An 18,661-nucleotide genomic window follows, 5' to 3' on the forward strand; every position below is an offset into this window, starting at 1 on the left:
GCTCCATATAGTGCAGCTATAAGCACTGAAAGATCACAAATGCCCCTTGAAAAAAATTACCTGTAATATATTGTTTCCTTGCGTTCTTGATCCTAACTTTTTGATGAGGAGGGTATCAACAATGTAACCCTATCTTGCTATTCTGCTAGTGGAAGGGATTGGACATGCTGAGATTCTTTAAAAATGGAAGATTGCATATTTTGTAAATTCAGTTTATTGTGCCTCTTATATGTGAAAAAAATGTAGCAGCAAAAATGCTTAAAAACCGTATTTGTGTGAACTCAACATAATTTATACAAGGCCATGTTCACACGGTCGGTATTTTACCTCAGTATTTGTAAGCCAAAACCAGGAGTGAGACAGAGGAATAGTATAATAGAAACTGGTCACCACTTCTGCATTTATCACCCACTCCTGGTTTTGGCTTATAAAGACTGATGTCAAATACTGACCAAATACTGAATGTGTAATGTGGCCTAATTAGAAGAGATTTGCTTTCCAAACATGAGCCAGCATAGTCACTCCTCAGCAGATTCAAGGCCTACTGTGCCTGGAGTCAGAGTAACCCATGGCAATGCCAACCTGAGGGCATCAAAGGGCATTACTACACCTGGAGCCAGCTCTTTTTGAGCACACACGTATTTTTTTTATCAAAGAAACTTAAGAGCTGAAAAGAAGTTTTCTTTCAACACATTTTTGTGTGGATTCAAACTTTCTTTGCCCAAGCTGGAATCTACACCACTTTTCTTGTTGATGTTGAGTCTTTCTTAGGGCATAGTCAGATGGCCATATAAATTGGACCGAGATTGGGCCCCAGGGCACAGACTAGCTTGTGGCTCTCCCGACCGAGCACAACAGCTGCATAGAAATATATGATACAGTCACGCTCGGGTCGGGAGAGCCAGTTGCCCGTCTGTGCACTGCGGCCCAATCTCGGTGTCTTTGTTGCCCATCACAACCACTTAGTGACCATTTTCCAGTCTATAATATGAATCCTGGACTCCACGTGCTTAGGGCCACGTGACCACCCTTTTCTGTCCCGGTTTTGATACATGAGATTCTGTATTTTCTGCATTTAATATATTATAAACTAAGTTAAAAAAACTATATTAAATGACGAACTTGTAAGTGTATTTAGTAACCAGAAGAAAAAAAAACATGGTCCAAAACATAGTTTATATATTTTGAAAATATATTTAAAAACATTAAAAATTTCTATTTTTTGAACATATATTATATGTTATGTAGTACACTTAAATAGAGGTAATCCTATTTACAATATGATTTCAAATGCTTTCAGTTTAAATGCCATTCTCCATGTTTTCAATTACATAATTATATAAATATACTTAACATACAATAAATATCTGTTACACATTGTGAAAATATATAGATTTTTTTTTCCTCCAGAGAGAACAAGGCCACATACATGAAACTTACATATTCAAAGTGTCTCACTTTAACAAGGCGGTAGGCATGTGACATGCAAAATATACCTTTGCCACAAACAGACCACGGCAAAACAAAAAAAAAAAAAAATTGACAAGGAAGTCAGTCTTGCAGCCTGGTTCAGCTAGAACTGCCAAGCCTAGCAACGGAGGTGTGTTTGCTGCGTCATATAATAGCTCTGCGCTATATGGATATCTTCCCGAAACATTCTCGAAGTATAGCATTGACATTGCATTGAATGGCCTGATATCTTGTTGGACATTTGCATATTTGGGGTTAGTTTTTGCACTGGACATATAGACTATGGATAATGTCAGAAATCTGGATAATGTTGACATTATCCAGAACTTCTTGGTTAGAATCGTATCTAGAATAGTGTCTTATCTAGACATGCCCTGACATTGAACATTAAAGGGCTTACGAGAGCAGCGAACTCCCCAAAAGGCTATATTCCCCCAACTTATAATCACACGTGTAGCTAACGATCTAAGGGAATCGTCAAGTAGAGATATCTTACAAGGTTAGTGAATGCTGACGTTATCCATAGCTTATATAAATATACAGTTCTATATGTATCCACATATGTACAAGTATATACATATTCATACATACAAATATTTACAGACTCTGTGTATATATAAATATATATATATATTTACCAACATAAATATGCATACACAGACACACTGACATGACCAGGGAATTCTCTGAGTTTGCTTTTGTAGTCGTCAGTTTGTTTAATTACCATATAACTAGAATGCATAGTGAGATTTTGGAGGAGCGCATGGCCTATAATCATCTTTGGAGTCCTACTTGGAAACCAGATTGTTAAAACTAACAATAGATTAAGTAATCTATGGCAACTAAGGAACTAACCATTTACTAGCCACCACAAAATAATTTTTCGGTTATTGGTTACACCATCTGGCATGAGACTTTTTTTTTTGCATCGAAAGTACTCTTCATTTTATGGCGACTGGCTCCATTAATGAACTGAATGGTTTCCTGTGGTTCCTTGGTCACGTACAACTTGTAGTGTGACCTGGCTTTTGATAGAGCTATTGCCCAACTTATCCAGCCTGGTTTCATTCTTAAAATGATGTCCACAATGAGTCTTCTTGTGGGGATCAAATTATTCCTTATAGGAACTTCTCCTCTTTGAGGGTCATTGTGGTGCCAAGCTTTGCGAACTGATCAAAGCAAAGCAGGACTTCAAGGAGATTGCAACAAAACTGGAGTTTTCTATGGACTTTGTTAAATATTCATGCACTGATGTTGTTTATCTAATAAACCGATGTAGACGGGTCTCTTAAAATCTCATGAAGTCATAATTGACAGTACATATGTGTATTGGCCAGTGCAATTAGGTTTGGATTACAAGCAAACCCAAACTTGTATAATTCTATCAAGGTATCTTAGACTGTAAAGGACAAGTTGTTTTGGATGACAAGGAAAAAAATCTGAATTGGCTTTCATCTCACTGACATAAGAAAGTAATAAGATTCAGTGCTTTTGCTTTTAACTATGTCTAAACAGGCAAGGTTTAATGGATTCAGCTACATGAATTAGAAACAGATCTCTCACTAGCAGTTTCTGTATCTTGATAGTAGTCCATATCATATGAGGCCTTTTCTAAGACGGGAAGATACCTAAATATATATATGTTTACAGCAAGAAAACTGCTACAGAAATAGAAGCCTCATTGTGGGGTTTTTTGTTCACCACTGAGTGCTGGATTGTATCTTAAATAAATAAAGGGATTTTTCTTTGGTATACGTGAGTTGTCATGAGAAGAAGATGGAGGCATGGAATATATTCGAAATGTGTCAAAATCAGACTTTGACACACTGATGGGCAGATATGAAAATTTGATTAAAGAAGTTCTTCAAGAATTTAATAAAATAGACCCCATGATGTAATGGAAATTATAGCCTGTCCTAGTCACAGGTCAGGACGGGCTGCAGTCTGAAGAGACCCAGCTCCCAAGACTTGTGTCTCAACTGACAGAGGAGCTGTATAGTAAGCATATGTACCAAGAAGAGCTTGTGACATCAGAGCAAAATAAAAATTGTCCTTCATTAACTGAACACAAAGCATTTTTTTCTCTTGTCTCAGTCATCCATATGCAGTCTACCGAGGGAAAGATTCTATTTCTTCTCCTGTCATAGTCTTTCTCCAGCTACTCTAGTGTGTTCACAATACAGCTCCTCTGATGTTAAGACACAGGCCTCAGAAGCCATGTATTAAAAGACTAAAGCCCATACTGACAAATGACTAGATTGGGTTGCCACAGGGGCCTTATCATTACATTCTTGAAGAACCTCTTCAAAGTTATGATGTAAAAATACTAAAGTGCATTTTTGAAAATCTAACTGGATACTATTTGTTGCTCTTCATTTGACTGTAGACTAATCTTTTATAAATGTTCTTTTAAATTATTTAAGGCAATTTAGCATAAATGAGCACATAGCCAAATATGATTGATGTTGTCAAATTTACATAGTTCTTAATCATTGGTCCATGTACCCAGAAGTCGCTAAAATTGAATCTGCCATTTGTGGAGCCAGAATGATCCATATGCTATTTGGTCCACCCCTCATCATATTCTAATAGCTCTAGACTTTTGACTGTTTCGCCCTTGGGGCTTCAGTAGGTACCTTAATCAAATAAGGTATGTGAGCATTTTCACATCCATGAAATGCCCATCCAAAGGAGTGTTCAATTCTACTGTAAAGATGGACATTAGCAAAATTGCATAGCTCTTTATAATAAGGAGATAAAATGCACATAACAATCTGATGATAACATGATTTGCACTTAACATTGAATTTTCTATTGCTTTATGATTTTGATATGGCACATCTGAATTCTGTGTTACTTAGCAATTGACTTCTGATTATCTTGCGAGATACAATTTACGAATATTTCATTCCAAGGTTCTACCTGATATTATTTGCAAATGTAAACTAGCTACTAAAGGGGTTAATTTTGGAGAATAGGACCACCTCAGCCTATGGCCTGCATCTGGTATTACAGGACAGCTTCAATGAAATGAAGTTACAATATCATATAAAGCCTCTAGACAATAATGGTGGTGTTTAAAATTAGACACTCTGGCCTCAATTCATAATACAGTTTGCACCAGAATACTTGTGTAAAATGTTGTAAACTCTTAGTTTCACCCAAAATTTCAGTCTCTTTTTAGTTTTACACGAGGTCTGCCAACTTTTAGAATTAGTTGGGCTGCCTTTAAAGGGAATCTGTCACCCCAAAATTCGCCTATAAGCTAAAGGTACCGTCACACATAATGATATCGTTAACGATATCGTTGCAACGTCACGCTTTTGGTGACGTAGCAACGATCCTGCTAACGATCTCGTTATGTGTGACAGCGACCAACGATCAGGCCCCTACTGGGAGATCGTTGGTCGTTGGGGAATGATCAGGACCTTTTTTTGGTCGCTGATCACCCGCTGTCATCGCTGGATCGGCGTGTGTGACGCCGATCCAGCGATGTGTTCACTTGTAACCAGGGTAAATATCGGGTTACTAAGCACAGGGCCGCGCTTAGTAACCCGATACTTACCCTGGTTACCATTGTAAAAGTTAAAAAAACACTACATACTCACATTCTGATGTCTGTCACGTCCCCCGCCGTCCACTGTGTCAGCGCCGGCCGTAAAGCAGAGCACAGCGGTGACGTCACCACTGTGCTCTGCTTTACGGCCGGCGCTGACATAGTCAGTGCAGGGAAACTCTCGGCAGCAGCGCGTGCATTAGCAGCGCTCCTGCCGAAAGCAGTTTTAACCCTGTGGACGCCGGCGGGGGACGTGACAGACATCAGAATGTGAGTATGTAGTGTGTTTTTTCTAACTTTTACAATGGTAACCAGGGTAAATATCGGGTTACTAAGCGCGGCCCTGCACTTAGTAACCCGATGTTTACCCTGGTTACCCGGGTGCTGCAGGGGGACTTCGGCATCGTTGAAGACAGTTTCAACGATGCCAAAGTCTTTCCCCTGATTATTGGTCACTGGAGAGAGCTGTCTGTGTGACAGCTCCCCAGCGACCACACAACGACTTACCAACGATCACGGCCAGGTCGTATCGCTGGTCGTGATCGTTGGTAAGTCGTTTAGTGTAAAGGTACCTTTAGGCCACCGCCATCAGGGGCTTATCTACAGCATTCTGTAACCTGTTTTTCTTATCTTGCAGGTCACATTGGAGGTTTATCTACTGCATTACAGAATGTTGTAGATAAGCCCCTGATGACGGTGGCCTTAGCTTATAGGCGAATTCTCGGGTGACAGATTCCCTTTAATCATGTCAATCATGCTAAGCTCAACAGTTTAGCATGAGGGGCATAACCAAGTGCTGCCAAATACATTTATTATAATTTATTCCTCAAAAGTGGCATAAATTAAGACAGAAATGAACACTTGCTGGTGCATGGCATCTGGCATCGCGAAATTTCTAAATTTAATAAGAGGGGCACAGATCTACCTCCACCACACAGTTTATCACAACTGGCATACAAAACACCAGTCTTGATGAATCAGGCCCTTTGTTTTTCATCTCATACAATTCTTTGTATAACCAGTTCTTGCTGCAACATAAGATATAAAAACATAATGCAATAGAAACATTCACCATAATGGATGGCAAATCATGTTATTAATAACTGGGAGTAATTGATGTATTGGTAGACAACTGGTTTTCTCGAAAACAACATGGTCTAATGGCCAATATGAAATACTGAATATCATCTTAGAAAGTCTGCTTATATTGGGCAGATATATCTTTCCATCATAGCTCAAGTGGCTTCCATTATAAGAGTGTTTGAGTGTACTGTATGTAGTAATATACTCAGGCTCTCCAGAAGTTCTAAATGTTACGTAAACTCTTACTCAAAGGACAAAAATATATGAGGATATCTAGTCTTCCACTTAAAGTGTATTCATCCCAAATAGAAATACCTATTAAAGGGAATCTGTCAGTAGGATCAACCCTCCAAAGCCGTCTATATGGGCATGTAGGTCATAGGAGGCTGAATAAAGTGATACCTTGATATCTGCAATCCGATGTCTAATACCTGAGAAATCCATGTTTTTCTTAATATGTAAATAAGGTGTTAAGATCTATGGGCCGAACACTGATCTCCCAGAGAATCTGCTTCCAGAGCTTCTATTAAATGAAGGGGCATTACCAGTGTGACACAAGGAGAGCAGACTGTCAGTCAGTACTTGTCTCACACTGGTAACTCTCCCTTTCTTATAAAATAATCTTTGGAGGCAGATTGTCATGCAAATCAGTATCCGGTCCATAGATCTTAACAGCTCATTTCCATATAGGAAAAACTTGGATTTCTTTGGAATAAAACATTGGATCACAGTTTTCAAGGTATCATTTTAGTCAGCTTCCTATGGCAAAAAGGTCATTAGATGGCCGAGAAGGATTGAGTCTACTAACAGATTCCCTTTAACTAAAGAGTGACCAATATTCACATCTGGTGATGGTTTTGCAAACAGAATGGATCTTTTTCCCTAGTGTCTAAACATTCTGTACTAATTTCTGCTTAAAGTGTACAAAAGAGAAGGCAGCAATTTCATGGCAGACACCAATATCATTGTATCAGGTCACAAGGAAATGGTGTCATTGTTGCAGTATGAGGCAAGATAGACTTCATGCCTTCTTTGATGTCAGTTGCATTCTCACCAATATTAATCAGTGAAGCAAAAAAATAAGAAAATGCATTTTAAATAAAATCCTTGTGCTAGTGTTCCTATGATCTTAGCTTGGTTAGAAGCTCTGTATCGTTGGGGTGCCTTGCCTGTTTTTCAATACTTTGTGTCCTTTACACATCACAACATCCAAATTTTATGTTACTCTCCTCGGAAACCCGGTAACTGCTCCACATCTCATTTGTTTGCCTATTAGCATTATGAGGACAATGTTACGCGGCCAAAAGTGCTTAGATAAACAGCGTCCAGGTAGCATTTGTAATGCAAATGTCAAAAGAACCCAGCAACATTCTGACCATCTTCATATTCAAGATCTTGTCTTTTCTAATCTGCCACTTCCTTTTTCTATTTTTTTTTTTTTTTTTAAGGAAATGCACCATTTTGCATGAATTTCAGAATAGTATACACAGCCGTAACGTAGCACACAAAAGCCTGCAAAAAGAGAAAGCTTCATGCCCTCATTGACATACAACTCCATTTCCAATGCAGGTTCGAAAACGTTTAACATGAACATTTAATTTTTTTTGTTTTTTTTTTAATTGCCTTAACTTTTTTTTTTTTTTATCAGTAGTCTGATTCGAGTTTGCAAACACCTTCACAACATACAAAAAAATGAAATATTTGTCTGCTTCTTTTTAGCTAAAACACGTATTCATGACAAGCTCTTTGCAACTTTTTTTTTCTTTTTTTTTTCAGGAACGAAAATTAAAAAAACAAAACAAAGCAAAACACAAAAAATAAAAAAATTAAACAGTAGAGCTATAACAACAGCACCTTGACATTGTTTAATTCCAACGCTATCAGAAGTTAAAAGCAGTAAACAGATATAATACCGACATGAATAAAGATACTGTCTAAAGTGTAAACAGAATGTTTTGGTTCGATTTTTTTGTCTTTTGTTTGGATGAAGACAGAGAATTATCAATTCACAATTGAAGCAGCATGCATGCTTGTTTATATCTTTTTTTTATGATTTCAATTCTTGGCAACATCAACAAACCACAATGTTTTTTTTTTGAGGAACGTAATGCAGGCTTATCTCTTGACCCATGGACTGCGAAAGGGGCCGAGGAATAATTGCACAGCAATGTGGTCCCGGCCCCCCTAGCAGAGTACAGGCTACATTGTGCACAAAGGACTCTGTTTTCCTTTAGGTTATGGATATGTTCAATAAATAGATTTGTAGAACCACGGTACTGTATAAACTTCATTTATACATGCAGTCCATAAAATTATTTCTTTTACTGAATAATTTACCCTGTTATGTATATATACAAATAGATAATTTTCTTTTCAATATAATCTATACAAGATAACATCACTATCTTCCTCTTTTAATGGTCAGTGTGCATACACAAGAAGTGTCTATTCTTATAAAGCGCCAGCCAACTTTTTTTTTGCTATCCATGGTGAGAGCGCGCACATAAGACTGGGTAGTTCGGCATTGCGAGTTCCAGTACCTCTTGTCGATGCCCCTGCAACCTTCCTTCATGTAGCCCATAGGATTGCATTTGGTCTCATAGAAATATTGTTTCAGTTGACCTTTGGGTACTGGGACTTTTTCAAGAACAGTAACTGTTTGACCCGCCATATCTATGGCAGTTTTCTTGTCTGCTGCAGTCACCCATTCGCTAATACTGTCACACACGCTCAACTCCCCACGCCTGGCTGGGTCTGAGTGGCGCCGTACTCTCATGGACATGTTTGCAGCATCCAGGTAATTTTTATACTCCTCAAGAAGAAAAAGCAAAGGGGGCTCCAAAGGCACTTGAGTGCTCAGCATAACCCTTGACGAATACATATCTGAGTCCTTCTTCTCTTCACTCTGCCTTATGCTTTGTTCCTCTTCTAGGAGTTCTTCTATGACCTGTTCAAAGGTGTCTGTCAGGGATGGAAGTCCACCTCCTCTTGAACTACTCATTGGCCCACCTATGCTCTCCAGAGTACCATGGGTCCGAAGACCCGGGTAGGCCAGGCCACTTTGTCCTCTGACACTGGCTTCTTTCATAGGGGCAGCTTTCATGCAACTGAAGTATGAAATAACCATAGTAAGGAAAAGGATGGTCATTACTCTTCTCACCTGATGGAACTGCGTGAAGAAAACACAAAATAATACAAAGATTAGAATTAGGACAGCCAACAATTGTACACAGTGAATCAAATGCTTGTGATCCACAAAACAGTAACAATTCATGAAAAAATGTATCATAACATATTTCAATATGAACACCTTACATACATTTTTTTGTGAATAATAGTATACTGTGAGATTGTCATTTTAAGAGCTCACAACATTCCCAAAAGGGGTTCCATGTATAAAAAGTGCAACATGTATCCACGGTAAAACGTAGAAAAGACCCTTTCCACCATAACTGCCTTCAGCAGCAAGTAAGACCAGGAATCAAAAAGAATATTTTGTCCTCCTCAAAGTCCCATGTGCTTCCTCTGCTTTTTTTTCTTTTCATCATTCATAGTTCTACCTAACTAACCTCTGATACGGTTTCCTACCACAAATGGGTCGGGGATTGAATAGGCAATTTCTGACTCTAAGGGTAGGTGCTCACGAACGGTTTCTCCATTTGGAAAAAATGGTCCGATTATTATGATCAAACTCTCATCAACATTTGATCAGAGCTTGATCAGAGTGCAATGAGTATTTCACGGCGACTGAGGGAAAAAAATTGGTCCTCTACATTCTGTCAGTCCATGAAAATCAGACCACATTCCAATGTCATCCGAGTGTGGTCTGATGTTTCTCACAGACTTGCATTGCCGATTTTGATCTGACACTCGGATCAAAATTAGACATGTCTATGATTTTATCCTTGGACCACTCAGTCGGACACATGCACAGCCCCTTAAAATGTCATGGGTACGAGTGCTATCCGTGAATACCACCAAAAGCATTCGTCCAATATAATCAGTCGTCTGCACGAGCCCTAAGGGAGTCTTTTTATTGAGTTTTTGGAGAGGGAACTGCGCAGAAAAAACAAGTTTTTGAGGAATTTGGAGTTTTTGAGGAGGATTTAGAGAGTTTCTGCTCAGCTTCTGTTCCAAAAACTCCTCAAAAAGCTCAGTGTGAACATGTGCTTAGACGGACAGCAAGAAACTGCCAGTGAAACTTTATAATATTTCATAGGTTTCTCCATCCAAATAAAACAGAAAAATCTGGCATAGCATTTCATATTGCTTTTATTTACCCTGTTTTCATGATTTGCTGCTCAAAACAGCCATCATTTTAGCTCTATAGTAATAATATTACACTTCTAAAAGTCTAAATATTTCAGAGAGGCACGATAGATTTAGATTTTAATCAATTTGAAGTGACAAATGCCTAAAATTTTGCTTATGTTAAAATAATATAGTATTCACCATTTAAATCATCTTTACCTGCTGATCACTAAAAGCCACTTAGCCAATACATACAATAAACTCTAACAACCTCGGTCTTCTCAACCATTAAACATAGCAGTCCGGTATAAGATTTCTGCCTTTAAACAGCTTTAAAAAGATAAAATAGTTACATATTCAACCTTATAAAAGTCTATTTGTTAGACATATAAAAGCGTTGCTATTGTACACACTGGTTTAGACGTCAGCATCCAATGGAAAACCTATGTATAGTTAACTGGTGTCATAAAATGATAAAGCAGCAAAATGGGAACAGTCAGTTTGCAAAATGTTCTGACTCTTTGTTATTGTCATTTTCCACTTATTGGGAGCCATTGGACCTTGTATACAGTACACCAGTGGTCCTGGCATTACAAGAAATGGTTTCCTTAATATTGCATCCTTCAGCCCAGGCTTGGTGCCGAAAATGCACCTTCTGGAGTCCATATAGAATGATTTTGACCAATCTGTTGTAGGCCAGGCATAGTGGTAGAAAGCAACCCAAGGCATAATAATATAACCACATCACCTGCTAGTCAGCTTGGATGGCATAACCACAGAAGTGAGTAGGCTGTTTGAATAAATATGCTAAGGCTAGGTTCACATCGCGTTAGGGCATTCCGTTTCTAAGCGGCACTAGCGCTATGTAACATCCGTTAACGCGCCCATAGACTTCAATTAGCGTAATGCATCCTAATGCACGTCAAAATCGGCATGTGTTAGCGATGGTCCCTTACTTTGTGACGTACCTTCGAACGTGGACTACAGCGTTTTTGGGTACGTTATGGCTAACGCACAGCGAACGGAAGCGTTCACTGTGCATTGAGCTCTATTGCTAGCGCATGCCGACGCAATGCAATGCAATGCATGCGTTAGTGCGATCGCAAATATAAAGACAATTTGGGACACATCATTAGTGCATCCATTTAACGGATCCGTAAAGCGGAATGCACTAACGCGATGTGAACCTAGCCGTAGATCCAAGGCTTTATGTCATGATCATACATTATGCACCAAAAGGCCCCCATTGACATTTAGTAGCTTTTGGATAAAGGATCATTCAGTCGTAAGCTATTTCTCCCATGTCCCCCATATGTAAACGTGGTCAAGTGTTCATGTGTTCTGATAGGGGATGGTAGAGAAAGTTTGTCCCAGACAACTCTGACTAATAAAAGGGACAAGCATTAAAATTAAAACTGCCTGACCTTTATCTCCCCAAAGAGTTAAATGGGCACAATTCACATTAGATTGTTGACCATCCTGACGATATTGGTAGATTCTTCTTTCATCTAATGTGTATGTGTGCCTTAAACCTTTATGGCATAAAGACAACTTCTGGGTCCAGGTGTGGTCCATTGTCCTGGCTTGGTATCATAAGGATGCCTTTTGCCACCCAGGTTTGGTGCCATGACCAAACCACCTTTAGTCTAAAGTCAGCATTCTAAATGTATCTCCTGCAGTCGAGACCTTGTACTATCAGCTTCCCTCATGTACAACCATTTGTGCCATAGACATGTCTCTAGTTGCCCAGGCCTGGATGCCTCATGCAGCTTAGGATTGGTACCAAACACATACATCTTTAAGACCATGTTTGGTGTCATAGACCCACCTCCTATGGCACCTTATTTAGCTTAGGATTGGCGCCATAACCATTCACGATGCAGATGTGAGAATGCGTCCTACTAGTTGGATCACATTGACATTTCTGTTTATTATCAGATCCTTGTAAACATTCATTAAATTCATTCATTCGGCAATATGTCCAGCATGTCTCCTTTGTACGAGTCTGTATATATCTCGGGTTTAGACTTTGTCAGTGATGAAGTGGGATGGGGGAGTCAGTACAATGCCCGCTTTATGAAAATCGACAATGCAGTGAGAGATTATGCTATTAAGTATCTATTGCACTTGGATATCTATTCCTACTTCCATTTAGAGAAGTCTGTGATAAAGATGTAAGTCATGCCGAATCCCGGCCTAAAAAGATGACACGCGTCAGTTTCCTGACATTTTCCCTCCGCTCGCGCACAGCAGATCTTGATTCCATTATCTCGTGTTTGCTTACTAACCTTCTACAAGATGAAACATTGTATTTATTGAGAAAAACCCCGACACTGATAATTATTATATTCCTAGCAGAATATCTCTGGCTTTCCTATTTATTGGAGAGAAGGCGAGTGGGTTACAAATATTTGTCGTAGGATTTAGAAGCAGGAAGAGATAACCTGAGAGCTTTCTGGAGCAAATGCTACATGTCAGAAGCAGTATAGAGATTTAATTTTTAATGAGCTCTCTTATTCTGTAAAAAGCATTGTAAGGGCATTATGGGAGATGTAACCAGGCAACCGCATTAAAGCTCTAGTAACAGTCACAAACCGACTATCATGAACATCATAGTGGAAAGGGAGAATTCCCCAGCACTTTTTCTATTGTCGCTTCTTTTATGCAAAACTGACAATAGAAAAGACACTGTACAGCTATATATAGCCATGCAAATTATGCAAAAAAGGCTGATGCTTCTCACAGGTGATGTGGAAATGTTCATTAGTGAAGATAAAGACCTAGGAAATATTAACTTGCTTGCTTGACTACTTAAAGGGGGGGTCTTTAGTTTAAAGGAGTTGGCCAGGCATGAAATAAAAACCTGTAGTCACTCTATGTGCCTGCAGACTGCCCAATCATGACAACATGCTATGCACTGATATTCCCTGTGCAAGTGGGTGGTCATGTGACCACGTGTTTACAATTTGCATACATGCAGTCACATGCCAACTAGACTTGCTCAGCTTATCTCTATGACAATTAGTGGAGAAAAGTTAGATAAGACTAGTAGGCACATGACCACAAATTGTAAACCACCCACAAGAACCAAAAATACTCATTCATCGTGACAGCCTGACAACTTGACTATCTGAACTCACATAGATTGACTGCAGACTTTTGTCCCAAACACTGAAATAATATGGACAATCCTTTTAAATAACTCCAAACCCAGTCTTTCATCTATTTCTAGACTGCTGAGTGCAAGGCAGATAAGGGGATCAATATTGCCTGATTTTTACATCTATAAGTATACAGCTCTGGCAAACATTAAGAGACCACCACATAAAAACCCTGTCATGGGCAGCCCAATCTCCAGACCTGAACCCCATTGAAAACCTCTGGAATGTAATCAAAAGGATGATGGATCATCACAAGCTATCAAAGAAGAACTGCTTACATTTTTGCGCCAGAAGCAGTGTGAACGACTGGTGGAAAGCATGCCAAGACGCATGAAAGCTGTGATTAAAATCATGGTTATTCCACAAAATATTGATTTTTGAACTCTTCCTTAGTTAAAACATTAGTATTGCTGTTTCTAAATGATTATGAACTTGTTTTCTTTGCATTATTTGAGGTCTAAAAGCAAGGTTATTTTTTTATTTTGACCATTTTTCTTTGTCAGAAAAAAAAATGTATTGTTTGGAAATTCGGAGACATGTTGTCAGAAGTTTATAGAATAAAAGAACAATTTACATTTTACTCAAAAATATACCTATAAAGAGAAAACTCAGACAAACTGAATAGTTTTCAGTGGTGTGTTAATTTTTGCCATATAATATATACAAATATGAAGTGAATACCATTGATTTATTTTAAAAGGATGCATGTGAAGAGATGGAAAATATGAAGCAGAAAGTGAACAGTCAGGTTTTAAAAGTTGACATGTTAGACAGAGGAAAAATAGGTAAGCATAAGGATCCGAGCAATTGTAAGCATGGCTGGTGCTTGGGTCAGATTGTACCAGAAATATCACATCTTATGAGGCTTCTCAGTATACAGTGTGCAGAGTTTTGTACTCAGCTGTGGTTGAGGTAGGCACAGGTAGCGGTTTCATAAAAATGTCTAGTCAGGTTTATTAACTCCATAAACCTGCCTAAGCATAAGCAAACAAAAGATAGTATTCTCCGCCACAAAGTGAAAAAACAGAAAAGAAACAGTCCATATAGTACTGCTGGTCCACCAGTTCAGGTAAGTGTCCTTCAGCAAACACACTGGAGGCCTCCACACCTCCTGTCACAGACACTGAATGAGACATTCGGCCTCCATTTTATCTGCCAAACCATGACCCTGGGGTAGGGATATGTAAGCAGTCATTCCCACCCATCTCTTTTGACTGCTTGTAAAACCTGGAATGCCCTAATAACTCTCTCAGCATTATATAAGCTGGAGCATGCTTTCAGAGCTCACATCCCCGAAGCTACCAACCTCGATGATTCATATCTCCCCTCCAGAACCTGTCCAGCGGCTAGCTTACAAGCGGTTAAAAGCTCCAAAAGGTGGTCCATGAGAGGACAAGTGGTGAACCAGTAATGGTGGTATTGGATTCCTCGGCTTAAAGAGATATTTCCATCTCCAAGATCAGGGGTGGGCAATTCATTTTGCCATGGGGCTGCATGAGAAAGTGGGATGGTTTTAGAGGGCCGAACTAATATAATTACCGTATTTTTCGGACTTTAAGACGCACCGGACCATAAGGCGCACCCCAAATTTGGGGTGAAAATTGCAGAAAAAAAGATTTTTTATAAGATGGGGGTCCGTCTTATTGTCCGAATTTACAGTATCTTATGGTAAGATTCTTACCTGAGGGCTGGCGGTGGCAGAGCAGGGTCACAGGAGGCATGGTGTCGGCAGAGGTGGGGTGATGCAGTGTGGTGTGCACCTGAGCAGGGTCCCTTCCTGCTTAAGCAGGCGACGCCACGGCCTGGTGTCCATGGGGGGATTGCAGCAGTGGTGGTGTGGCGGCAGAGGTGCGGTATGGCATGCGCAGGGTCCCTTCCACTGGTGAGGTGACGCAGCGGCCCAGAATGCAATGTGAGCAGCAGAGCCGGGTTGAATATCGGTGGCGGCGGCCATCTGCCCGAGGCCGCGCGTGCACAGATGGAGTGCTCTGCTTCACGGGGCTTCAGGAAAATGGCCGCTGGAGGCCGCGCGTGCGCAGATGGAGATCATGGCGGCCATTTTCCTGAAGCCGAGATCTAAATCTGCAAACTCAGCTTCAGGAAAATGGCCGCCGCGATCTCCATCTGCGCACGCGCGGCCTCCCGTGGCCATTTTCCTGAAGCCTCGTGAAGCAGAGCACTCCATCTGCACACACGCGGCCGCATCTTGCCCAGGTCTGTCCAAGATCCTATCCCAATATGAAGTATAATTGAAGGTATTTGCTAATATTATTATTATTACGCCTACTGCATATCAACATAGGATCTTGGAGATCGGAATACCCCTTTAACCCCTTTCTGACCTCGGACGGCATAGTACGAGGTCAGGTCCCCTGCTTTGATGTGGGCTCCGGCGGTGAGCCCACATCAAAGCCGCGACATGTCAGCTGTTTTGAACAGCTGACATGTGCACACAATAGCGGCGAGTGGAATCGTGATCCACCCGCCGCTATTAACTAGTTAAATGCCGCTGACAGCGCGGCCGGAAATGCGGGCATCGCCGACCCCCGTCACATGATCGGGGGTCAGTGATGTGTCAGGATAGTAACCATAGAGGCCCTTGAGACCTCTATGGTTACTGATGCCGGTTTGCTGTGAGCGCCACCCTGTGGTCGGCGCTCATAGCAAGCCTGTAATTAAGCTACATAGGAGCGATCTGATTATCACTGCTATGTAGCAGAGCCGATCAGGCTATTCTACGGAGGCTATTGAAGCATGGCAAAAGTAAAAAAAATGTTTAAAAAACTATGAAATAAATAAAAAAAATAAAAGTTTAAATCACCCCCCCTTCGCCCCATTCAAAATAAAACAATAAAAATAAAATCAAATCTACACACATTTGGTATCACCGAATTCAGAATCACGCGATCTATCAATAAAAAAAAGGATTAACCTAATCGCTAAACGGCGTAGCGAGAAAAAAATTTGAAACGCCAAAATTACGTTTTTTTCGGTCGTTGCGACATTGCATTAAAATGCAATAACGGGCGATCAAAAGAACGTATCTGCACCAAAATGGTATCATTAAAAACGCCAGCTCGGCATGCAAAAAATAAGCCCTCACCCGACCCCAGATCACGGAAAATGGAGATGCTACGGGTATCGAAAAATTGTGCAGGTTTTTTTTTTTTTACCAAAGTTTGGAATTTTTTTTCACCACTTAGATAAAAAAATAACCTAGACATGTTAGGTGTCTATGAACTCATACTGACCTGGAAAATCATGATGGCAGGTCAATTTTAGCATTTAGTGAACCTAGCAAAAAAGCCAAACAAAAAACACCTATGGGATTGCACTTTTTTTTACAATTTCACCACACTTGGAATTTTTTCCCTATTTTCTAGTACACTTCATGGTAAAACCAATGATGTCGTTCAAAAGTACAACTCATCCCGCAAAAAATAAACCCCATGTGGCCATATTGACAGAAAAATAAAAAAAATTATGGCTCTGAGAAGGAGGGGAGTGAAAAACGAACACGGAAAAACGGAAAATCCCAAGGTCATGAAGGGGTTAATGATGCATGCACAGTTCACTTTGCAATATACAGTGCCTTGCGAAAGTATTCTGGCCCCCATGAACTTTTCAACTTTTTCCCACATATCATGCTTCAAACATAAAGATACCAAATGTAAATTTTTGGTGAAGAATCAACAAGTGGAAGACAATTGTGAAGTTGAACGAAATGTATTCCTTATTTAAATTTTTTTTTTAAATTGAAAAACTGAAAATTGGGTCGAGCAATATTACATAACTTAATATTTGGGACAGAAACCTTTGTTTGCAATTGCAAAGGTCAGGTGTTTCCTATAGTTTTTGACCAAGTTTGAACACACTACAGCAAGGATTTTGGCCCCTTCCTCCTTACAGATCTTCTCGATAGAGATCTTCTCCATATCTTTCAGGTTTTGGGATTGTCACTGGGCAACATTGAGTTCCAGTTCCCTCCAAAGATTTTCTATTGGGTTTAGGGCTAGAGACTGGCTAGGCCACTCCAGGACCTTGAAATGCTTCTTATGGAGCCACTCCTTAGTTGCCCTGGCTGTCTGTTTTGGGTCATTATCATGCTGGAAGACCCAGCCACGACCCATCTTCAATGCTCTGTCTGAGAGAAGCAGGTTGTTGGCCAAAATCTTGCTATGCATGACCTCGTCCATCCTGTCGTCATTTCACCTTTGCAGAAAACCATTCCCAAAGTATGCTTCATGGTTGGGACAGTGTTCTTGTGGTTGTACTCATCCTCCAAACACGGCGAGTGGAGTTGATACTAAAAAGATTCATTTTGGTCTCATCTGATCCCATGACCTTCTCCCATGCCTCCTCTGGGTCACCTGATCAGATGGTCATTGGTGAACTTCAAACAGGCCTGAACATGTGCTGGCGTGAGCAGGGGGACCTTTCATGCCCCGCAGGATTTTAATCCATGATAGCGCAGTGTGTTTCTTATGGTAATATTTGAGAAAGCCCCAGACTGAGGAAGATTGACAGTCATCTTGTGTTTCTTCCATTTTCTAATAATTGTGCCAACAGTTGTTGCTTTCTCACCAAGCTGCTCTTTTATTGTCATGTAGCCCATCCCAGCCTTGTGCAGGTCTACAGTTTTGTCCCTGGTGTCCTTAGACAGCTCTTTGGTCTTGGCCATGATGGAGAGGTTGGAGTGTGATTGAGTGTGTGGACAGGTGTCTTTTATACAGGTAACGGGTTCAAACAGATGCAATGAATACAGATGCAGAGTGCAGAGTAGGAGGGCTTCTCAAAGAAAAACTAACTGGTCTGCAAAAGCCAGAATTCTTGCTGGTTGGTAAGTGATCAAACGTCTGACCTCTGTAATTGTGAACAGAGGTTTCTGTGCCAAATATTAAATTCTGTTTTTCTATTGTATTAAATACTTATTTCATGCAATGAAATGCAATTTAATTAATTAAAAATCAAACAATGTTATTTTCTGTTTTTTTATTATTAGATTCTCTCACAGTTGAAGTGTACCTATGATAAAAATTACAGACCTCTCCATTCTTTGTAGGTGGGAAAACTTGCAAAATTGGCAGTGTATCAAATACTTATTTTCCCCATTGTATACTAGACTGCAGTGTGCTGTGAA

The 18,661-nt window shown here is 40.0% G+C and overlaps 1 protein-coding gene across 2 annotated transcripts in view; it reads right to left on the reverse strand.

Moving 5' to 3' along the window:
* Nucleotides 1-7,555: 7,555 nt before the first annotated feature.
* Nucleotides 7,556-18,661, reverse strand: part of BDNF (brain derived neurotrophic factor) — an 86,099-nt gene continuing 74,993 nt past the window's right edge. Inside the window, exon 2 of one of the 2 annotated variants that reach the window (XM_069738600.1) lies at nt 7,556-9,278. In XM_069738600.1, coding sequence (XP_069594701.1) covers nt 8,511-9,278 — 768 coding nt within the window. In that variant the 3' untranslated portion in view covers nt 7,556-8,510. The remainder of the gene's footprint in view (nt 9,279-18,661) is intronic. The other variant, XM_069738599.1, reaches the window with a different exon arrangement.

The sequence above is a fragment of the Ranitomeya imitator genome, chromosome 9 (genome assembly GCF_032444005.1).
Source record: "Ranitomeya imitator isolate aRanImi1 chromosome 9, aRanImi1.pri, whole genome shotgun sequence".
In the NCBI taxonomy this organism is placed as follows: domain Eukaryota; kingdom Metazoa; phylum Chordata; class Amphibia; order Anura; family Dendrobatidae; genus Ranitomeya; species Ranitomeya imitator.